Source organism: Haliaeetus albicilla, chromosome 1 (assembly GCF_947461875.1).
Source record: "Haliaeetus albicilla chromosome 1, bHalAlb1.1, whole genome shotgun sequence".
In the NCBI taxonomy this organism is placed as follows: domain Eukaryota; kingdom Metazoa; phylum Chordata; class Aves; order Accipitriformes; family Accipitridae; genus Haliaeetus; species Haliaeetus albicilla.
Genome location: NC_091483.1, coordinates 74,730,487 through 74,755,561, shown reverse-complemented (window position 1 = coordinate 74,755,561; position 25,075 = coordinate 74,730,487). Strand labels below are relative to the sequence as shown.

At 36.6% G+C, this 25,075-nt stretch overlaps 1 protein-coding gene across 5 annotated transcripts in view; it reads left to right on the top strand.

Annotated features, from left to right (window-relative positions):
- The window catches only part of RGS12 (regulator of G protein signaling 12), a 90,047-nt gene that overhangs the window by 24,771 nt on the left and 40,201 nt on the right, over nucleotides 1-25,075 (top strand). For 2 of the 5 annotated variants that reach the window (XM_069794732.1, XM_069794740.1), the window contains exon 4: nucleotides 21,363-21,384. In XM_069794732.1, coding sequence (XP_069650833.1) covers nucleotides 21,363-21,384 — 22 coding nt within the window. Of the gene's footprint in view, nucleotides 1-10,383; nucleotides 10,506-14,195; nucleotides 14,220-14,529; nucleotides 15,244-21,362; nucleotides 21,385-25,075 lie in introns of those variants that run through there. The other 3 variants (XM_069794755.1, XM_069794763.1, XM_009923250.2) reach the window with 3 other exon arrangements.

The window sequence follows — 25,075 nt, the reverse complement described above, 5'->3', positions numbered from 1 at the left end:
CTGTAGTGTAATAAAGTTAGTAATCATCATATGACATTTATGCGAGAGGAATACAGATTTCAGGTATCACCTGACTTTTGCAGTGTTTCTTTAATAGTTTACATTGATGCCAGCAGTGGCCACTCTTTCTGTGGGAAATTTAGACTTTGTTTTACCCATCACGGCTGGTCATGTAAAGCACAACAGTACAGTTTTGGTGATCAAAATGTTCATCATATCTTAGAAATCATTGTATCATGATATCATATAAAAAAATCAAATGCTTATCATATTCTCTTTTTTCATTCAGCTGATGATCAATGCATTGAGAAAATTTGGGGCAGTTAAATTTGTTGCTGGACCAGGCTCTTTACATAACTCACTAAGGAATGTAGCTTACCGAGTATGGAAAAGTTTTCAAAAATACTTAAATAGGTTTTTCCTCCTTATATGTCAGCAGTTGAGAAAAGGGAATTCCCAATCAGCTTGGTGTTGGTCATTGGTTATGGTGATTTATAATAATGCTATTTCACATCTGGTATAACATCAGCTGATGCCTGGGCCTCAGTTGCCAAACTTTATTGATTTTGGTGAAAACAAGGAATGAAAAGCCATATTAATTTAAAAAGCTACTCCTCCTGCTCTGCTGAGAGCCTCCCTCAACCAGCTGTAGGAATATGGCTTCATTATACCTTCTTTTCTAGTGTGCTTCCTTGGGAAAACCTGACCCATAGTGATGTGAAGGTGTATAGAGAGATTTTTCCCTTACCCCTTTATCATGCTTATCTGGAAGAAGGTTTGTGGTTGGGGAGAAACAAAAATCTGTGCAGAGCTCTTGGCATAGGAACCATGTAATACATACTGTATCGCTCTTCAGCATGGGAGGGAATGTGGCACACTGATTACTCTAAATGGGAAGGAGGTGTTTAAAAAGCGTTTGAGATGGGAGGAGGAAAGAAGGAGATATTCTGAGTTTCCTGCTGTGGGAAAATGTAGGAAGAACGGCATTTCACTGACTCTGAACTAAAGGAGAGGGGAGCTCAGTGCCCTGGATTTTTAGGGAACAAAATATATGGAAGTAGCTTCTGGCGTGCTTAGGGAATGCAGGTAGGAACTGTAATTACTTATTTCTTAGATGTTTTAAAGGACATTTTTCATTGTGGTCTATTTCTGTCTTGTCTGAAGCTTTTAAGTATCTTGCTTATTTTTCCTAGCCATGGAAAATACTTTTTCATTTCTTTGCACTCAGAACTTTAATAAAGTAAGTGCATAACTTTAACAAACAGAGCAAGATCCTCTGGATAAAGCTATTTCGGAACTGTCTAGCTACATCTTTCTTCATCAGAAAATGGTGATTCTTCTAAATTAAAAAAGCTTGCTACTAGATATATTATCAGTTTTGACAGAATTTCTGGTCACAGTAAGAGAGAATCCTCTCAGAATATCTAAGAGCCTGGTGCTAGTAATTCATGTGCAATAGGAAGAACATGGTTCACACCATGTTCTTCCAGGTTGAAATTTCATATAGATTTATGTGTACGTCTCATATTTTGAGAGTGTTTTAAACAACAAGGATATAATTTAATTTCTGTTGTTGGAGCTGTTTTACATTGCATAAATATTCATTAAAATAGGGACTTGGTACTCTCCATTAATTTCAGAAAGATGTCGTAGTTACTGACCTAAAAAGTTCATTTTTCTTTCATTATGTCTTACTTGGTATTCGTTAGTGTATATAAATTGAGTAGCACCAACAGGAGGAATTGATGCTCTCTGTGTTACCCAGTGTCCTAATTGTTACAGCTGTTACCTTGGATGGGGAAACTTACATTCTAGGTCATGATATGAATTAAACAAAGAAACAATCTGTATTAAAATCTGTATTTGGATGAATGCCCTTACTATATATAGCTATTTGGGTGTGGACTGCTCTCTGTCAATTGCTTCTTTTCAAATTGAAATCTCTTTTTTTCCCTCTGCATGCCATAAGAGAACGATATCCTAGGCAGCAGGAGAAATACCAACCCAGAGAGGAATTTCAAAAACTTCTTAAGTCAAAGCAAAATAGCGTTGAGGTGTTTTGATTTTGGTTCTAACTTTAACATTGCTACTGCAGCACTTTTCCCAAGTACTGTTACACTAAATGTAGTAGAACACAATGTTGTTAGTACATGTTTAGATTATTTCAGTTCACCAATTTAGAGTTGCTGGAAGAGGAAATAACAATACCAGGAAATTCTTAGAGACTCCACCTTTGGAATAATGATCATGAACATATTATATAGGCTACTCAGTTGCTTTTGTGTTCTCTCCAGTTACCTTAGCAGAATGGATAAGGTACTAACCCAAACATGAAGTTTGAAAATGAATATGGTTCTCTGAACTTGTGGGTTTGATTCCTGCTGGCATCCAACTTAATCTTCTAAATTGAGCGGTATAAGTAGTTTCCATGCGGTTTCTTTTATGGGCATATGCTGAACACTGTTCATTTGCTTATGGGTCTGAAGAAGGCTGTATTTGGATTTTTTGTGAAAGTATGAACTTGCTCCTCTTGTCTTTGGAGCTGTAGTGAGTGAAATATCAGCCATCAGTTTTGCTGTCTTCTGCCATAAGGTGGCGTGATTTCTTTGCAGTTTGTTTTTTTTTTTAACTCTATCCAAGAATAAAACATATTTTTATATATATTATTTTAGTAAATAAAAACAATGATTGCAAGAGAATATTTCATTTTTTCTTTTAAATTGTTAGATTATGGCTGGCGATACATGCACAGGCAATATTCTTATAAGGTTAGAATTAGCTGTAATGATATGGTTGCCCCTCCTTAAACATTTTCCTCTTACCTGCAGAAACTGTGTTATTGTCCTGGTTTCAGCTGGGATGTAGTTAGCTGTCTTCCTAGTAGCTGGTACAGTGCTATGTTTTGAGTTCAGGATGTGAAGAATGTTGATAACACTGATGTTTTCAGTTGTTGCTCGGTAGTGTTTAGACTAGAGTCAAGGATTTTTTCAGCTTCTCATGCCCAGCCAGGGCACCTGACCCAAACTGGCCAACAGTGTATTCCATACCATGGGACGTCCCATCTAGTTTAGGAACTGGGAAGGGGGGGGCAGGGGATCGCCACTCGGGGACTGGCTGGTGTCGGTCGGCGGGTGGTGAGCAATTGCCCTGCGCATCATTTGTACATTCCAATCCTTTTATTACTACTGTTGTCATTTTATTAGTGTTATCATTATCATTATTAGTTTCTTCTTTTCTGTTCTATTAAACCGTTCTTATCTCAACCCAGGAGTTTTACTTCTTTTCCTGATTTTCTCCCCCATCCCACTGGATGGGGGGGAGTGAGTGAGCGGCTGCGTGGTGCTTAGTTGCTGGCTGGGGTTAAACCATGACAATCATACATAGAAGAAAACAGACGAGTTTGTAGGATTAACCTCTAGGTGCTTTTTTTACTAATAGAACCTGTATACAAGATTATTTTAAATCTGCAGGGATCAAAATAGGATGAGAGTGCAAAATTAACAGATGCAGTTATGCTACGACTATGGTGCAGAAAATGTCTCACAGACCACACAATTTTATTTCTGAACTGTGGAAATTGTGCTTGTTCACACCAGGGCTGAATATGATTATCTTGTAAGTTGGAACTGAATTAAGAAAATTAGCATGTCTACTATATACCTTAATTATGTTGTTTTTAATGTATTTAGAACTTTTTCTTTATTAAATTACAAGAAATCTGTTTTTATTAAGAACAGATTCCTATTTTGTATGTAGTAATAAATTTTCCTGTGTGAATCATTTGTCATTATAAAATAGTGTCCATTAACCACATTGAAATTCTGTGATTTCCACCAATTTTATTTTAGAGCATGTTTGCTGGTTCATATTTGCAAGGTGTAGCTTAGGCTAAATGGAACTTGCTATGATTTAGGATTATTTAATATTTGGACTAATGAGAGAGCATGATCCTATCTTTCTTCCTACTTTTCTTCCCTGTAGGTAAGTGCCACTACTTTCATCCTCTTGCACGATTCTATCCTGGCAAAGGCATTGTTTATAGATTTATAAACACGTTAAAGGTGTCTCTGTGAGACCGCAGAGACTAGAACACTGCCTTTGTAAAAATTTACGTTAAACAGAGTAACCTTTTTTACTCATCAACAGTTTTGGAATCAGATTCAATAACATTTTCAACTGTAGCTCATTCCATTCATATTTTAATTTTTCTTGAGGTCTGTAAAAATGGGGAACCCTTGCAGTATTCCCTTGAAGGCAACAAATTTAGGTTCCTCCTTGCCAAGGAGAACATTCAAAGCTGTTGTGTTTCCTGAAAATCATTGTGGCACTTGTACTTTTGGTATTTCTCTGTGGTTAAAAATAGGGCAGAATAGTATACTGAGAGACATAATATCTTAGGCAAATAAGTGTCAAACCCTTTGAGTTTGCTAAATAATATTTAAATGTAGAGATTTTTTAAAATTAAAGACTATTTAATTCTTTTATCTAAATATCAGGACAAAAAAAGATGGCTGTTGCTGCTTTTCTTCTTGTTCTCGTCCTGTTTTGGAAACCTAAAAGAACATTTGTTGGATCAAGTTTCTAGAGTTTAGTAATGTTTTCAAAGTTGGAATGTATCATATATTCCTTTTAAAAATCAGTGTGAGGAATTTTGTTAGAATGTTCTATCTTAATTATAACCATTAATAATGTAGTATTATTAGCTGTTATTATAGATAATAATGCTTGATTTTTTTTCTGTTTTGTTAATTCCACTGAAGCAACTTTTTTTGCATTTCATCTGCTAATTGAAAGCATACAACATATCTCTTGGTATAAGGTTTTTATACTAATGAATGACATGTCTCTGCTGGATATTAGCTTTGGCATCTGTGGGTGGCAAAAACCCCTAAGTGCTCATTTGACTTAATAATGAGTTTTTAAGTGGGTACCTGTCTTTGTTTGACTGATTTAAATAATCAGACAAAGCTTACACAGGGAGATAATAGCTTATATTAGACCAACTAGTATACTAGGAAAATCAGACAAGAAGAGCTAAACATGCCCCAAACTTTTCCCATTCTGTCAGTTGATCTAATAAAAAGTATTAACTCCCCCTGCAGAGCTTGCTCTACTGATGTTCTTAGATCATCGGCACGGCCACAGTGCCACTGCTATGGCTAGTAATAATTATGTGTTTTAAATCAAGAGGCTGCTTCATTCTCAGCTTATAATTTTGACTTTAAAATTTGAAAAGAATGTATATTTTTGTTTTAGGTTTCACCAATTTTTTTAAGCTATGATAACTTGCCATGGGCTGCCAGTACACACAGGTTCCACTGTGTACTACCTTTAAGTATTGCATCTTTTGCATGTATTTTTTCCTAATTTTTATCTAAGATGTAACTGACCAATTGATAGTTTTGCTGTCTGCTTTCATGAAGGTGGAGAAAAGGCCAGCTGTGAAATAAAACCGCGTGCAAGAATAAAATCTTATTTTTTGTACGTGAAAGGTAGTTCTGTATTTTTATCATGCTAATAATAGAGTTCTTAAAGGGCTACTCCTGTGTCCTATATGGATATTCTGAAGTCCAAATGCTAACACAGTCCAGCCCGCTAACACTGCTGTTTTGGAGGCCTCATGGATCTGTGACCACAGCCTAGGTTCTTCATTTCTCTTTGAACCTGCCTGCTGCGGCTCAGTGGAGTAGCGGTGAATGAGTAGCAGGGATCCTGTTTCTCAGAGTGTGTGAGCAGGGGTCAGTTTTAAAAACAGTGCAAAGAGTAAGATGTGTGCTTAGTGGTTTTACAGTCACTTGCTGTAACAGCTCAAACCCTCTTGCTGAACTAAAATATATACCTTTAAGTAGTCTAATAGTCATGACATTAAACATTGATTTCTTTACTCTGAATTACTGTAGTGCATGAGGTCATGAAGCTGATCAGTAAGGCTTTGGAAGCATCCAGTGGTTTCTGCCAGGCATTTTTCTGCTCTGTTCAGGTCTTTGACTGTTACGGTCCTGGCTGGAGTTGTTTCCCTACTGTGCTGCGTAGCGGCTGCAGACCTGTGCTGGTAAATGAAACAGGGCCAGGACACGGCACCAGGCAGGGGATTGCAACGTTTGTACTGTCACACTGTTAGAGTTGTCATTTCTGTGGCTTCGTCCTGGGCCAACTACTGTGTTTTCTCAAATGACTTTGGACATGGTTTAGAAGTTAGCCCTGATAGCTAGCATCGCTGTGCCCAGCAGGCAGCTTGGGTGCAAGCAACTTGATTGATAGAAGGTTGGGAGAGCTTGGTGGTATGATAGTGGCCAGAAAGCACCAGCTGTCTCTGGAACAACGCCATACCTTATGGCGCTATTTGGCTGGTACAGATATAGCCAGTATGACTGTACGTTACCATCATCTCATTCTGGATGATGCCTATGTTATCCCTTAGACATGTTTTGTTGCTGTCACCGTTCTTAGTATGTCTTAAAGACTTCCAAGAGCATAATTTTTCCACATTTTGCTCTCTAGACTGCTCTATTAGGAAATTCAAGTACTTTTCAGAGTACCCTAGAGGATCTTCTTCAGGCTTTTACTTTGGCATGGGTGATCTTATCAGGTACTTTAGTTATATCCATTGTTCCTCCCTAAAGAAGGAGAACATCATGTAGCAGTATACATTTATTTATTTTTTCCACAGATCGTGCACTAGCATTAATGCTAAGCCTTTGCTGGTAGTTTCTACTGTTCCATAATTTTTAAAAGATTACCAGTGTATGCTCTTAAGTTTTCCTTACATTTATAGACTTTATCATGGAAAATTCTTATGCTCTTCACACTGTTTAGTCAAGTATGTGACAAAGGTGGGTTGGTCAACAGAGGACTACAGTTGTGTGTAACCTCTTTATCGTGAATTGGAGATACTTATTTCTAGATACAATCCAGAATGTTAAACTGTGTGATTTTTTTTTTTTTTCCCCCAGTCATTGATAATAATGGGATTTGTTTTCTGTTATTGCAATTGGTAAAATGTCCATACTTCACTAATTTTACTGGTTACTGTTTTCTCCTGCTTTTGGGTTATTTTCTTTATTTCAGATTCTGGAGAAATTTGCCTTGTAAATTTGCAGGTAAAAAGAGGAATAGTCAGAGAGTGTGCTGAGAGCTGGATCTCATCTCTCCTTTCTTTGTGAGGTGCATGTAGCAGTGCTCATCCCATACTTTGGTGCCTGAGAAGAAACCAACAGTGCTGCCTAGGATGGGTTCCATAGGGGATTCAGTCCCCATATGTGCAAATATAGTTGGCACTGTGTGGAGAAACTTCTCCCTGAGGAAGCAATCAGTACATTTTCTGACCCTGCCAGTCAAGCGCTGTCCAAGCCTTATCGCCTCTGGGCTTGGCTCTCCAACACAAGCCAATTTCTGTCACAGAACCAGAGGCACAGTGTATGCTTTCAGGGGCTAGATACGAACTTGTATTCTGCATAAATCCTCAGGCAGCAGGCCTTAATTCTTGTCGGTAGCCAGTACCACCATTCTTAAGATGTGTGATTAAATGGATGCAGGTGAGTGCATAAGCTGTCAACACCTCTGATGCAGTCGCGTTTGTGGAACTACAGCCAGGGTGAACAAGTTAAAGTAACCACCTGAAGTTACAGAGAGGTCATATCGCTTAGTTCAGCAATATGAGGTATCAGACCTTGGTTTTGGCTCTGTTCTTTTGGTTCTGGTTTCCTTCAGTAGCCATGAAACAGTCAGTGCTCGCAGAACTGGGACTCTTGGTAGGTGGGCAACCTCTCAGGAGTGTCTTTTGCCATAACCTTTGGTACCTAGCGCTCTTTTAAAATTGGGCTGAAACGGTTCACTCTTCTGGGTCTAATTCATGAGGCACATGACATTAAAGCAGAATAATAGCTTACTGCACTGGGGTCTGTTGTTGAAACCCAGAATTATTTGCTGCTTAAGGCTGCTCCTTGCTTCAGTCTCTTATGTTACCCTTGTTGATTCAAGAGCATCTTTTAAGGCTCCTCCCAATAAGGTGAGCAGTGGGGTGAAGGTACTCAAGGTAATAAGGACAGGAGCAGTCTCTGAAGATGAGAGCAGGCTGCTTTTATAAGACTGAATGACTGGACAACAAAATGGCAGATGAAAATGTATGCAGATAAATGTAAAGCAATGCAAATGAGGCAAAATAGTCCTAGCTTCATATATCAAATGATATATATGTCTTTGAGCTGACTGTTTCTTCTGAGAAGTGAGGTCTTTGAGTTATAAGGGAGAGTTGCATGAAAACATCAGCTCAGTACAGTAGCAATGAAACAAAATCCTGCATTATGAATTATTAGGGAAGGAATAGAGGAAAAAAAACCCCACATAACAATTCCATTGTATACGTCTGTGATTTGCCCACACCTGGTCTCTTTATTTAAAAAATGTTGTGATATATTAGAAGTAGAAAAGGTTCAGAAAGGCGTAAGAAAAGGTACAAAATCATGGGTGACATAGAAAAAGTAGTTGGGATTGACTGCTCACTGTCTCCTTCGGGACAAGAAGTCGGCACCATTAATTAAACGTAGCTGGAGCCAGGAGCAAAACAAACATAAGAACACGATTGTTCATGCAGGAGGTGAGTCTGTGGGACGCCTCACCACTGAGTGCTGTGGATGCAAGAAATCTGCATGTCCTGGGGGAAAGTGGACAAGTATTTGGAAAAGAGAGCCACTGGGGATTATTAAGGAGACAAGCCACACCGGGTTCAGGAAATCTCCTGGACTAAAAATACCTGGAGTCTGGGAGAATGTAATCAGGGAAATGTCCTATATGTTGCCCTACGCTACTCGTCGGTAGACATCAACGCGTGGCCACTGCTGGAAACAATACTGCGTTTGGTAAACCCATGTTGTGAACTGATCGTGTTCTTCGACTCAAGGATGGGCATTGCTTCTCCTTAACTGTGGGATTATGGATTGTACTATGGGCGGAGGAAGCTGTGTTACCTTTCACGTGGTGTAAACGTGTTCGTAAAGTAGAGGGCTCGCTGACCATGGTATCTCCTAGCGCAGTGACTGCCGTGGGCTCTGGGAGCGTCCGCTGTTTGTGCTCCAGCTGTCTGAGGGAGAGGGCACCTGCAGCTTTCCTGGTTAGAGCTTCTGCTGCAAAACAGGTTGCCCGTGCAGTCCCCGGGTGGGAACGAGGAACTGGGTGGCTGGTTTAATGCCTCTCTGTCCCTGCCCTCCCTCGGCTGCTCGTCTTGTTACCCGGTATGTCTTTTTGTCGTGCCACGTGCTGACGGGGAGGGGTTTTTGCTCTGTGAGACCTGGTTACTGTTAGGGAATGAATTAAGGCATTATTGAATGAACTGATCTGGTATTTCTAAAGTATAATCACAGAATACGTATGGCACAAATGATAGCCCTGTAGCTATCCATGAATTGTTTCTGACCCAGTCTCCATGCTTAAACTGCTGGGATTTTGACTAGGAGTTGGTACCATTAAATTTTCACTGTCCTCATGGATTTGTGAGTCCAGTGAAGTTTAAAAATAAAAAAAAGAGGAGTCACCTGTGGAGCTTCTATTAGTTGAGCTACTGCTTTTTATTTAATATAAATCATCACAGCATTTCATCTGTTCTCCCGATACTTAAAAATATACAGTAAAAATCCCATCTACTTCTGAGGAACTGCAGGCGGATGGCGTTTAAGCATTATTTGTTGGGCAGACAGTGTGTGTGCATTTCTTTCCGAAAATACACAGATATTGCTGGTCTGTCTGGAGAGTAGGTGTGGTATTGAAAATTATGAGAATCATGTTTCACTTGGAACGCGATCCTTGTAAATGCCAATGCCCTGCTTACTCAAAAGAACACGGAGCGTTTTGGTAGGATGAGATAGATTGCATAATGTGCATACATGTGATTGTAATCATACTGAGACACGTACCTACATGCCAGAAACTGAAAGAAATTTGCTGTGAGTCTTACAAGTTTTAACAATTTTTTTTTCTTTAAAGTATTTTTAGATTATATTTTAAGTATTTTTAATAGGCATTGATGGCCTAGTTCATTCAGATAATATACTCATCAAAGGGGAATGTATTAAAAAAGAGAATACGTTGGAGGAGAAAACAATGTTGACTCAATGCTTAAACAAGTTTGGACAAATGTTTAAGACAGAGTCCTGTAGGCCCTTACCGAATGCATTTTACATTAGCAGATTCCTCAGCAGCATGCTGTTGTCTTTACAGAAGCTTTATTGTTACACAGGACCTGCCTAAACACCATTTTAAAAGCTGCCTGTTCCTTTTGATGAGAAGATACAGAACCAGTATTGAGGGCGGAGACTGTGCTGGGGAGGGAGGAGAATGGGAGAGGTGTTGATAGGGCAACAGAGAGAGAAGCCTCATTTTTTTACTGGACTCTGGAAGAAGTAAATATGTGTTCAGAAAGAGCATAATAATAAAGTTGAAGGGACTGTTTCTTAACAATGAGCTATTAAACTTTATACATGGAGAAAACTTTTACTGATAGTCAAGTGTCTGTAAGTATAAAGTTTTGTTTGTCTAAAGTGAACAGAGAACAGGAATATGGTTTAATGACTAGTCTTCCGAGCTAAGAAATCTTGCAGTGAAATATGATAAATAATGCTTCTAAGGATTCAATGAGGTTTTAAAGAGACAAAGTTTGTAAGTATAAGTATTTAAGTTGACTTTCTATTTAAGCTCTGTTATGAAATTAAGTACATACCATTTTTATAGACATGTTTTAAATCTCTCTTTAGCATTGTATTGTTTTTAAAATGTGGAGTGAGTATAGCAGATATACAGAGACTTCTCTAAGTTTTTTATAAATGTGTCACTTAATTTTCACTATACTTGCACGTGTGTTTCCGTAAAGCAAGAATGTCATGTTATAGTTATAAGTTACCTTCTAATTGTTACAGTGTTTTTTTAAGGTGTGCTGCTGAAGTGATCTTTTTTTCTTCCAGCTGGATTTTTATCCAATAAAACAGAATCCAGATGTATGAGTTATTAAAATAACTGAAAATAAATGAAGAGTATTTATAGAATACAAAATTTCTGAGGTGTAGAGACTTCAGACCAGTTTTAGTTTCTTGTTGCTCAGAAAACATTTTTGTAAGTAGAGGTCCTAGCTGTGTTATCAAATTTTGACATTATAGTCTTATTCTTTATGTCTATATATCTCAGAGTAGAATTGTCTTTAATGCTAAAACTATAGCAGCAAAACTATCAGTTTTTAAAATGAAAAGGGAAAGAAACAATTGCAAGGCTTAGGAAGATACATACGCATTGTTTACCTAAAAATTAGTAGTTTTCATGCTCAGTTTTACATTGATTTCCTCAAAATCTATTGATTCTTAGAGGCTCCATCTGCAGTAGTAGGAAATTCAGAAGCGGCTTAATGTGTTTCAGTGATCTGTCACTTAATCATATCCTCCTTAATATGTGATTTAATTTTAATTTACTGTTGGGCTGCAAGTCACCTTCCATCTGGGTGTGCAAGTTACGCTGTTTCTGCATGTTTTTATTAGTGGATAGAATTCAGTTGTCTTAAAATGTTGATCAACAGAAGGAAAAAAATAGTAATTATTTAAAAAAACATTTTTGAAAAAATGTATTATCAGTTTGCAGTCAGGCTCAACAGAAGTATTTTTCAAAGTTTTCAATACGGCTTTCAAAACCAAACATTTGTTTTTAGAGTAGATTTCTGGATGGCAAATCTACCTGAATTTAACACTTGAAAATGTGTACGTCAGTCTCCAAAGTGTAGGCAGACAGCAGGGGGCACTCGGAACAGCAGTTTGCATCCAGTCCCTTTCCTTCACTGCATTTATTGTATGGGAAGTCAGTATTTGACAAGGCAGCTGGCATTTCAGTTATTTAAACACGAACAAATTCCAAATAGTTTGGCTTGAAAATATTTTTCGTTAATGTCGCCTTAGAATAGGAAGGACTTTTATCTTTAAAATTGATAGAGGGAAACCACAATGTTATAAATAAGAGAATCTTCCCTCTTCTAATCAGTAGCACATATGGGGTCTGTTTATTGTTGAGTAGCTGACAGATCATTGACAAAAATATATCTGGACTGATTATAGAAAATTTGAGAATTAGGAAAAAAATTATAGCAAAGTTTTCTTAATTTGTGTGTAGGCTTTTATTTCAGTACTTAGGGTCAGTGAGCTAAATCATATTCTTAACAGATATTTTTTCTCTGGCTTTCATGCAAGTAGTTGTTACTTTCTTTAAGATGAGATAAAAAAAAGAAATACTTGATAGTGATGAGACTTAATATTTTTGATGCTGCATTCTGCCAATGTCAAATTTACTTTGGGAATTTGTGTGACTAGGAGCTGGTCCACGGATTGCCTCTTTCTAGTTGCCTGGCATTTCTTGTGTGTGTTTTCTTCTTTTAGGAGTCAGGGATATATTAAATCCTATTCATCTTTTGACAAGTTAAAACTTATCCAGGCTTCCTGTCATTCTGTCTTTCTCTTCAGCTTTTTCTGCTCTGAAAACAAATGTACAAAAGAAAATAGGAGCAGGAAGTGGAGGGAGGGTAGAAGAGAAAAACAGATCAACCATATCTGGGGTCTCTACCCCTTCCCACAGTTTAGCTTCTAAGCAGATGGATGTGGGTTTACAAATGTTGTCTTTGGTATATCTGAATAAGGTTTTCAAAGCTGTTGTGTCATATTTTAACACTTTCCATTAATAGTTTTGCAAAGCAACATTCCTTCTGCTTTTGACCTTTGAACTTTGAGTTGCCTGCCTGGTTTACAAATATGGTACGCGAAGTCACAAGATTTTGAATGTGGCAGCTGCTGAAGTAACCTGTGAAAATGTAGAGGGATATGAATTTTTTAAAAGGCTTTCAGAGTCACATGACATTTCATAGCCATTATCGTTAACTGGTGCTGTCGAATTGGTAGAGCTTATTCGCGGTGCTAGTAGAGTCACTGCATGGAAAAAATGTGGATGTGCAATGCTTAGTTCAATGAAATAAAATCAACAACTCTAAAGTTCTTTTTAAACTAAGGGATTATTAGGTTTATAACACCAAGTATGACTGCCTAGAATGTATAAAACATTGCCCAACTTGGTGCCTAGAATGTATAAAACATTGCCCACACACGGTGTTCCTAACAACGTTCACTGCAGTTGCTCCAGTGAACTGCTAGTTTTGCAGCTACATCCCATTGCATGTGGGGTTATTTTTCTCCTAGTCATTCTTGCATTCTTGTGGGTAACATCCTCACCTGTTAAAACTCTGCTAGTATATTCGGTCTTTCTAGGTGATTTCTAGAGGACTTAGGTTGACTGTTAAGTAATCACTATTGATAAAAGTCCTTTTTTGTGTAGCCCCAAAGGGGTGCTCACAGGAAAGTTCTCTAGGCATTTCTGATCCATTTGTGTTTTTTACTTATCCAATGTAAGGATTATTATGCACCTGGTCACCTGCATATTTGTAATGGTGTTGCTGTTTGGTTAAGGTATTGACAGTGAAAATACATTCTGCATCCCACTTGGTTTAGTGTCAAGCAAAAAGCAGTATTTAAAGAGCTCTGGCATTTTTTCTTTATAAAATTACAAATTTTTAATACTTATCCACACATAGCAAAACTGTTCTTCTGTGCAAGTATCATAGGGCATTTGCTTCTTAAGTCCTAAAACAATGGAGGGGGTAATTTGTAAAACACATTCCTTCTTGTCTACCCACCCATTTGTTTCCATTGCATTTCTTCATCGTATTAAATACTTGTAGGAGACAGCATTCAAAAGTGCAGTGGTGTGCCTATTCAAACGAGTAATCAATCATAAAATGAACTTTGTCCATTGCAGCAATTTGCTTATGTCTCTGGAATGCTTGTTAAAGTATGCTTCCTCCATTTTCATGTGCAATTAGCTTAAAATTTCTTCTCTGATCACTCTAAATTAAATTGAGAAGATTGAGTTTTTCTGTTAACCAAGTCTCTTCATCCTCAATCCAAAAATGGGGAGATGTGCAGACTTGGACTGTCTTTTGCAAGCCAATCTTACCGTGAGATCTTGAGTAAAGGCTCTGAACTTCTTTTTTGCCTCATTTTCTCCCTCTATAACTTCAGAGTAATATTTGCCTTCTTCATAGGGTTGTTTTTATATTAGGGGCTCAACCTAGGAACTGTATGGATGTGGGGGATTCCACATGCTGCATTCAACAAGGGAGAAGATTCCTCTTTCCTAAACTACTCCTAGTAAGTCCACCTTGGCTTTAAGGACATCCCACTAGCATAAAAATGCCCACTAATCATTCCCAGTTTGCAGTTCTGGTGTTTAGCAGAAAATTGTATTCTGATTGCTTAAAAAATAACAGCAATGAATGGTTTAGGTACTATCGCTATTTACTTGTGAATGGCAGCAAACTTCATGAAATCCTGTGCTTTCCATATTCAGTCTCTTGAAGACACTGCTGTCACAGGCAAGTTAATAGTACTTCCCTCTTACCTTACAAGTAGCCTATTTTGCTCTCTGTTCTAAGGCGCTGTGCACACAACTGTCTTGACATCAGTTGAGCACAGGCTTGGGTAGTGAGGAAGGAAGGGCAGAATATCAGTTGGTTTCTGAAAGGAGAATTTTGTCTTTATTGACAACGGGCTGCTCCTAGGTTTAACTGAATATGCCAGTTTGCCTTGTACTGCGGATTTTTACATGGAATTTATAGTGTTAACCACTGAAAAGTTAAGCAGAATAGACCGTTTGAGGTCCTACTTTATTCTGGCTTGTATTATGTAAACCTCTGAAAATAGTGGTTTACTATGTAAATGTTTCTATAACTAATGTTAGGGTGATTAACTAATGTTTTGCTGAAAGCTGTCTTGGAAATCTGCTTTATTGAATACAGGACTATCACATAATTGAACGTCATTTTATTTTCCTGATTTCTTATAGGAAATGTTTTAAAATACAATCAGCATGATTTATATAAAATGATCTAGATTTTCTGGTGAGAGATAATTGAGATCTAATCTGAATCCCTGACGAACCACAGCTTTCTGCATTGGCCTGTTGCTATGGGTAACATAAAGGGAGTAAAATAGAACTTCATACGAAATGCCTTTAAACTTTACTGGCATGTACAGGCATGGAACAGGGTTGAATTTTTTAGTTTAATCTTTGAGAAGCTGATGTGTTAAGGAAATGCTTTTTCCATATTAAGTGAAGATGAATTTAGGAAGAGTACTGTTAGGAAAAATAACTGCTGTTTCTTACGAAGAGCGGGTAAGTGATATGAATTATATTTAGCTAAGGCAAGGCATCGTTGCAGTGGGAAATTAGAAGAGGCTATTGTTATTGGCAAGAAATTAGAGAAGAATGTTATCAGCTTCAGAATGCTTTTTGCTTAGCCTTTAAGCTTTTTTACTTTAAAGTATTTGAGTTAAAATTTCTTTGTAAATGCAAACATTGAGTTTTATTATCAGAGAAGAGTAAAGGGAATCTTATTGTGCCAACTAACATTCAGATTTTGAGATGTGTTTATGAACTGTGCCCAATTGGTATAAAGCTAAAAAATCAGTATGTTTATAATCTGTGCCTATTTTTTAATTCCGTGCAATGTATTCTGTATATGCTTTCTGTACCATTATATCAACATTGTATGTTTAGGTAAAACTGTATGTATTTTCTATATATCTTTATCAACATAATTTTAGGGATGGATCTGGCATTTAAGGCACTGTGTTTATATGTGATAAGATTGGTTTTGCTTGGGGTAAAAAAGTTGAATATTTCTTAAAGGGATTCCAAATGTCACATCATTTACTGTTCATATGTTGTTTTTATAGATTCAAATATTTGACAAAAATACTTAACCTTCAGAGAAGAATGTATTCAGTAAAATTATTGTACAGTAGTTGCACTGTGTTTTTTTTTTTCCTTGGGAATTCTTACTTCTATAATACTTTTGTATTAACTATTATAAATGCACTTTAGTGGTAGAGAATTGAAAAGACAAATTATGTTATAGTCTTCCTTTAAGTGGTATTCTGAAGGGCCATCCTTCTTACAGAATTCTAAATCATGAAATTAATTGCAATAATATTTTGAAACAAGAATAAAAATTCTATAATATTACTCTGATATTTAGGGCAAAAGCACATTTGAGATTGTTTATTAGAAGGAAAATCTAGCAATAATTTATAAGTAATATGGCTTCATTTTTTATTTAAAATATTAAAACAGTGTATACTATATTTTGAGACATGATCTCCCTCCCAGAGATCATTGGAGTTCGTGGCATTTGTACAATGTTAATGCTGTAATGTATTTAAAAGGATAAAAATAAGTGCATGTAATGTAAGTCCTGGAGTAATGTGACTGAAGATCTAGGGACCTGCTCATAATTCATACCTTGGCAAAGGGAGAAGTTGCTTCAGGTGATTTAATAAGGACTTTGAACAAAGCTAGATGCAAGCAGACAGTCGACTGAGTGATAGGATTTCCCTGAGCTAAGGACAGAATGTTTGAAAGTTGGCTATTTGTATTCAGTCTGTAAATCTTCAGTGCTTCATCTCTTAAAGAACACAAGTTTCCCAAACTTATTTTGTATATTGAAATATATACAGTATGTATGAGAAAATCAGTTTAGAAAGTTGGTGGAGCTAGGTATGCTATTCCAAGCTGAAAGGCTTAATTAGAGGGGCTTTTGTAAAATAGTGTACAGTATAATACTGTGCTAAGTAAGTCTAACAGATTCTGAAGGCAGAAGTCAGAGAATTTTTTGGATGCAGCAAAAAGTCGATGCCAGTATTGGAAGAAAGTGTACTTTAGAAAGGACACATAGAGAAGTCATTTTTAATGCCCTTTTCTCTGAATCTTCCTGGATGCCCAGGAAAGAAATAGATGTTTCTGTTTATTCTGTGATTTTGTCATTGTTAGAGTAGGAGAGAGGAATACGTCTTCACTCTCCTTACAGATTTTATCCCTCTGCATCTCAGAAAGGGTTGGAAATAGATATGTCTTTTTTGACTCAGGAAGGCACTCACCCACATTCTATTAGCACAGATGATTTCATGTTACTCCATTTTATTGCTAAGGCCTGGCATTTCCTAGTATGTGTCACACCTCCCGGTATCCCCATCTTTCCCTTTGTTCTACTCAAGTACTTGAGCATGACTTTGACTGGAATGACAAATCTTGAGGTGGAAAAAAAGAACATTTTTGTATCTGGGTGTTATCTGGGTAGTCTGTTCACATGGATTTATTTGCTCAATGTAATGTCTGGTATATAGGTGGGGTATTTTGAGGTTTTCTGCATTATGGTATTATGTCAGACTTTGACAGTACTTAGTTTCCTGGGACCTGATCCATGTAAAATGGAAGTAAGTGGATTTTCTGGGTAAGAGTTTCCGTCAACTGAAAGATGTCATCAGACTAGTTTCATGCAGTGGTGCACACATCTAGCAGGTTATAGACCATGAAAGCTAAAAGATACAGGTTGTTTCAACCTTATGAATTATTCTCCTTTATGCCCTCTCTGCCTTTTTACCCTGTTGTTGGTGCAAGATACTAAGTTGTCTATTTCTATTCTGGAAAAAAAATAATTATGTACTCACAAAGTAGTTTTCTCCCTGTTAATTATCGTAAGCTAATATTCTTTTAGATTTGTTGCAAGCAGATCCTGAACACGACGTCAGAAAACTGGTGGGCCCTTCTGGTTTTTCCACCCAGCAAAGAGAGATGATACAAAGAGAAATTTTGCATGTTTTCTCTTAATCAGAACTTTATGCTATCTGATATATGCTGAAGCATTTGCCAGTTTACAGAGACCTGGAACATCTTTTATGGTGTATGATAACTGGGAAGCGACTGTTCAGCTTGCTGGCCCTGGCACTGAGCTCCTCACTTGGATCACAGGGATCAAGATCTTGCCCTGAGGTTTAGGGAAGCAAGTTGCATCCTCCACATTTGCAGCATGTGTGTGTGTGTGTGTGTGTCTGTATACCTCAGCTGCTAATCCAGCTAGATGAGCAAGCAGGGTTCCCGTGAAGAGATATACTGGAAGACATTTTAGTTTTCCTAAACTAGATTTATTTTTTAAATTTCAGTAATTTGTTACCATCAGACTCCTGGCATATACCATGGGCTTTTTCCTAAACCAATTTGGAAGTCAGGGTAATTTGAAGAACCAATTTCAGTTCTTATCTGGTTGTGAAAGATTTGAGGGTTGAATGCAATCAGATTTTACCTCTGGGTGATAGTTCATATGTACATTCACAAAATGAATACATATATGTCCTGTCATTTGGAATGAAATATTTAAGTACTTTTTTTTTTAATCTTCACATTAGCCGTAACTGGCATGGGGTCATACCCTATCCTTCCTCATCTTTCAGAAATGGCTACATACAGGAACTGTTCAATTTTATAGCTTTTTAATACATATATTTTTTAATAGGCAGTTCTTAATATGTATGTGGTGAGTGTTAAATTTCATCAGGTAATCAAATTTTATATGTATAATAGATCAAATTTTGTCCTGAGGAGCCTCCAGTGGCAGTAGGCATGAGTACTGAAGAATGAAGAACAGCCCCCAACATATAGTGAATTTTTAAAATGAGATCATTGTAGTATTTAAAAAAATCTGGTCTTGCAACTTATACCTTTGGACAAATCTAGACAAGTTTCAGCCTAACAGTTTAGAAGAGAAACTGCTTTGTCTAAATGTGGACTGCATGCAATTTCTAACAAGTTTATATTAAGATTTCTAAGTACTCACAAACATGTTTTGAACATTTTACTGTGAATTCTTACACAATAATTACAAGCTTTAGTTTCTAGCTGGTTTTGTTGAATTAAGTGGCTTTATTTCAGTTACACAGATGAATTTAGAGAAATGTTCTTAAAATAAATTTTCTTCTGTGATCTACAGAAGTAAACTGATAATGCTTGGAACATACTGGGTAGTTTTAGTGACACTGTAATGTAAAAAAATACCACATAGTTGGAATATATCAAAACCAAAGGGAAATTTGAAATATCTTAATAGCACAGAAATAGGTTATTGATATTTAGATAAGAAAATCTGTTCTTCCTATGGATACTTTTTTTTTTTTTAAATGTTTAAACATAATGATTACTAAGGTCTTGCTTAGAGAGATTTTAAGATGTTGATACATGTGATGTAACATGCATTAGCCAAAGCACTTAAAATAAACACACAAAATCAGCCCATGGTGTGTTGAAAGCTCACTGCTTTAACTTATGCTAAATGCATTGAGGTAAAAGTGTATCTCATGGTCCATAGAACCTAATTAAGAGGTACTATTACTGTAATGTTTGAGCTTTTCTATGAAATCACTCAATTTTTCCTTTAAAATGGTATTTTACAATTGTTAACTTCCCAGTTTTTGAAAAAAGTAGTATAAGTATTCTTTTTACTATCATGAGAATCCTATTCATTTTACTTGATATCTTTCAAAAACATGAAGGAGAATTGTGCTTGGTGTTTGAATCTAAATTAATGCAAGCTGCCAAAGTAAATGACCATCCTAAAATGTATGTGTTTTGAAGGTATTTTTATTTTTTCCTGTCTAATGTGTAAAATGATACTATTACTTTACTTCGAGTCATCCTTTTCTTCATTCTTTGAGAAATGACATTGAAATTGTTTATTCATCAGCTCTTCTGTACAGTATGTGAATAAGAAATTAGAAGCAATCATATTTTTAAAACATTTCAGTAATGTAAATTAAATTTTCTAAATTACAAACATGAATTAAGTTACAGCTTCTGAATGCATAATGTGCTTGCTAGACTTATGTGCAAAATAGAAGTAGAAAAGATGTCTCACTGAAGAACTGTACCCAAAACAGAAGTACTTTTTTGATACCTGAAACAGTCCTATCCAAAAAAGTGAGAGGCCTGGATACACTTTTGATTATATTATTATGCTTCACAGATTCAGAAGCATTTATTTTTGTGTAGTTAAACAAGAAGTGCCATCACTTTTTTGATCTTTTCCATGAAAGATATACTTGTGTTTATCTGAACTAGTACCAGAGGAATGATGTCAATAGAGACTAATTTAGACTTTGAAAGTTCCAGAATACTTGTATTAAAAACTAGATCAGATCCTCTGCTGCTGATGTGAATGGTGAGGCCACATCAGTTTATAACAAGTGAAGTTCTTCAGGTAGTGTTAACAGTGGTATGAGATCCTGCAGTGAAACAGAAAAGAAAAGAGAAAGAAAGGAGAAGATATTATTCTTTTAAGGATTACTAAAGGTTTCTGTGGATTTCTGAAGGGGAGAGGGAATGTTTGTTGCCAAGGCTGGAAAATACAAACTATGGAGAGGGAGCTTTTCTTCTGAGTTATGTATGTATGTATGGTTTTGTCTTCTGTGTGTTTTCTGTCCTGAAGAAATTGTAGATATTATAGGGCACTCTTTCCTAGCTTTTTAAAGAGCCATACAAAATAAGAGAGTTTCTTTTTAACTATTTAGAAAGTTACTTAAAGGTTCAAGGATACTTTAAATAACCAAGAAAAGATTCCTCAAACTAAAATAATAATAATTTTTAATAGCCAGTAAAAATCAATACAAAGTTAACTCTAAAAATCAGCTGTCCTTCCAGTCTTTCACTCAGCTGAGTGTCAAGGTGCAAGCCCTGGAGTACATGTTTGGGAAATGGTCACTACTTGGTTTTACAGAAATGTTAGCTGCCTTGAGGTAATTTGTGATCAAAGGTGAGAAGTTTAGGGTGGATAAACACATAAACTTCAACATTTCACTAGAAGACTAATTGTCCTTGAAAACTTGATGTAAAATGCTAGTAGAGATGGTGAGGAGTTCTTACCTAGCTTATTGGAAACACTCTTAACGTCCTTTTGGCTCTGTTGAGGTCAGCAGTGATAGGCAGGGGAAGTTTTCAGGGTCATCTGACTGACAAAATACCAAATTTTAATTTTGATTCCGCATAACTCCAGATATTGCAGCAAAATAAAGTATATGAAGTGTTGTTTTCATTTTAAGTCCTTGCAGGTCAGTTTTAAGGTATCTGCTTTCTCCCATTCACCAACCGACTGATTCGATTCATCTAAGAATTAGGGCTGTTGGAAGCAATGTAGCTATTCAAAGGAGGAGTACTTCGTCCAGTAAATATTAGTGGGATCAAGTTCCAGGACGGTGGTTAAAAGGCCTGGGGTGAATTTTGTGGTGGGGAGGAAACACCTGTGGGAAAGTAACAGCTGGTTTCTTTAGATTTTCCTCTCTTATGTTATCTGTTGTTAATAAGATGATACATGTAGGTAGCTAACATTTCAAATATTATGTGAAGCTCAGAGATTTCTAATACTTACCATGAAACTTAAGTAACACTTATTTTTCTCTTTCTTATTGCAGTCAGCAACTGTTTCTGATGGAGGTAAGCTGAAACTTGTTTTCACTTTCATAATGAAAAAGAATCAATTTTCCACATTAAGCAACATAATATGTGGTAAATAAGGTGATATATTACAAGATACAAGATGTGAGTCCAAAGTGGTGCAGAACTCTGACTTCTTTTGGAACTGTGCCAGTGAAAATATTGCAGGATTATGTTCACATACTTTCACTGATTCATTTGCATAATTTTTTTTGTGGCACATCTCTCTATATATGCACGTTTTTATTATAACTAGGCTTCTTCATTCATAATAATAAAGAGGCAGAGCTGGTAGACTTTTGTATAATTGGATGGCAGATAAAATCTTGTTCTCTCTTTTATTGTGCTTTACATACCCTGTTTGCTTTTGAAGAGATATGTTCTAACTCCTAAGTTGTAAGCTGTGTTGGTGCGTTTGTTGAGGTTGAAATTTCTTTACAGTGTGATGCATTTTGAGAAGGGGGTAAGTAATTTGGTATTTGTAAAATCCCAGCATGGAGCTTTTGCAGTTCTGGAGTACTTCTAACTAAACTCTACTTTATGTCACCTAAGCTTGTTTGTGTTGATTTTAACATGGCTTTAATGTTTTAAGGGACGTCCACTCTTTGTTAAACATTAGAAGATGATTTCTTTGAACCTTTGAAGTTAATTGAAACAGTTTAAGTATGCTTCCGTAATGGAATAAAGGAATTTGTATAGTTTAGGGCATACAAGAGATGGCTTTTCTCACTTGTCTGGCTTGGCAGGAGTTGGTTCACTTGATCCTGCAGAGAAGCTCACTTACGTATTATTATGTTTGCTATTCTTTGACAACAGTACAAGACAATTTTATTAAATAAAAAGGGGACAAACTGTGTTGCTCTAACTAGTGCAGTGAAATTGAAGAAATACTTTGAATGGTAAGGATAATTTTTTATATTGTGTGCAAATGTAAACGAAAAATTAGCAATAACATTCACAAAACTCCATTGTGTCCTAATTTCTGATTCCTTGCAAAACTACAACTACAGTTGAGAGAAACAGTACTGTTTTGGTGCTTTTGACAGAGCCATTTTCCAATGGCTGGCTGGCTTTGTCAGGTATTTTCCTGCTCTACTGCTGACACAGTCTACTGCTGTAACAGTACTTCTGTCTAGATGAGAAGATAGAGTCTATATTGTATCTGTCTTGTCTGCAAAGTGACAGAAGAAGGAAACAGAAAATAATTGTGTCTATTCTACCTTCTTTTTATAAATGTAGCCTATGTTTTTTCAGGAAAAATGGTTTTTCCCCTGATGTTACCTGTTTGATATAAAAATCAAGACAAAGCACAAAAGTTCCAGGTGCTGAGGGGCAAAAAAATTGATCCTTTTTAAAAAAAAGGAGTGTACCGGCATCTTGTCTCCACAAGGGTTCTTGTTCCATGTTAATGAAAATTGGTTTACTTCTGTTGCCTATCCTAGCTTAGAGATCTCTGTGATAGTACTTGTATGACGGTCATTTCAAGCTTTTTATGCTTCCAGCTGAAAATTTATTTTAAAGATCTGACTTATTTTCAGTTCTTCCAATATGACTTTTGTGTTTCATTCCAATTCTGTAGGTAATTGTGTTTTCACAATTAATTCTATACAGTTTTGTGAAGTCATAGAAATCTAAGGCCCTTGTAGCTTGCAGAGGTGAAAGAACAGACAATAAGTATATGCATTTTTCTGTTGAGTTGTATGACCTATTTTTTCAGCTAGTGCTGAAGATTTAACGTGGACTGTCTCTTCATTGTTAAATGCTACTTGGGGGGGGGGTGTATTTATGTAAACAGTGGTAGTCGAACTATATTGAATAATATTGAATCAATGCTTAAACACCTAGAAAGTAGATTGGAAAAATAAGAACCAGAGAGACTGTAACCGGAAAAAGTGAAATGAAATAAAATCCTAATGAATTTCATTTAGAGCTGCATTGAACAAAAAGCTCTGATTCATGTCTGAATTATGTTTTCAGGCTTTCACTTTTATGGAATATGTCACAGCACTGAAATTTTTCCGGTATTCTCTAATCTCACTAATTCATTAATAGATCCACAGATTTACACAGTTTAGGGCATGTCTAGATTAGAGAAGTTTTCACTAGTGTAACCATTAGTATAGCAGTGCATACTTCCCTTCCTAGACTAAATCTTAATATTAGTATTTGTACATATAACTAGGTACTATAAATACTGTTGTTCAGCTTTAGTCTGGGAAGAAAAATTGATGTGTAAAAAGTAATTATTATGTGTTTATATACATCCCTTCAGTATAATAGGAGGCATGACAGCTCTCTGTACATTTTCTTTCCAAGGTCAATGAAGCCTCATGTCATACGGCTTTTATTACATTGGAAACCATCTACCCCTTGTTGCATTTATTTTACATGGTAACTCACCTCGTGCAAGGCTGGGATGTTCTCATCAGCCAAAACTGTGCACTTGGGCTTTGCAAGATAGGTAACGTGTAAAAGGTATAGGTACTTGAATTAGTGTTGTTTCCAGAGATGCCGACCAGTAGCAACTCTTAACTGTAATTGATCTGCTTAATGAATTGCAGACAATCAGAATGTGAACCGTAATAATGCTTAGATGCAAGATCACTGCTATTAATCTGCAGCACCTATGCTCTAGGAATGGCAGAAACCATTTTATGTTACTACAACAACCTGTAATTAGCAGATTTCTCCTATTTCCCATCTCGGAAACTGTCCATTCCTGCTGACTGCAGGAATAGCGGGAGTGCGTACACAGCGTGCAGGCTGCAGCTGATGTTTTTGAGCACTGTGCCATCTGAATCATCACAGGGATGATCAACAGTCCCCAGCTAATGTCTGACTTTGACTATCGATACCCAGGCAGAACTTTACAAAGGGAAAACTTTAAGATCAAGGGATGTGCAATAGAAGTACATCATCATTCATCTTCCAGACAGACAGGTGGTAAGGTATCTGAGCTACTGAGAATGTCTAAGTCAGTTCTTACCTGCTATTTCCTACAGAGATCAGTTCCACAAAGCTGAAGTCTATTATTTCCAAATACTGAAAGCATAACAGATATTATAGGCATGTCTTTTTCCTAAGACACTACTTTGCTGTAGTTTCTGCTGATTTTTGGTTTTAGTGTTCGTCACCTGGAAAGAATTTTCATAAGGAAAAGTGTTCTTAAAGACTGTTTTGAAAGGAAACTGACGTTTACAATAATAAATAATGTAAAACTGCATTTTAAAAAGTAACTAAAGAAGGTAGAGCAAATAATCCGCAATGAAGTCCAAAGTAAAACAGAACACCGTTTACACTTTTAATACTCTAAATACAGATGGATCGTTTCCTCCAACAGGTATATGACTTATTTGTCAGTTACGCTGGCAGTGCATGCTTGCTGTAGCTGCGTTCCACTGTAACATAAATAATTCAAGTTCCTTTAGCAGCAGTGGCAAAAGGTCTTTTCATTAAATTATTTATGTAGCATTTTATAATGCTTTGTGTTAAGTATACTATTGCTTTTCTCTGCTTGAAGCCATGAGGGTAAAGAATCAGTTTGTTTAGAATGGTGTTAGAGGCTACCAGGAATTGCTGGGGGGAAATGCGTTAGCTTCCCTTATCCCAAAGCTGCGGAGGAACAATGTGCCGCACAGTACAACTAATCCGCACCCAATGGGTTCTGGGACGTTACAGCTGAACTTGGTAT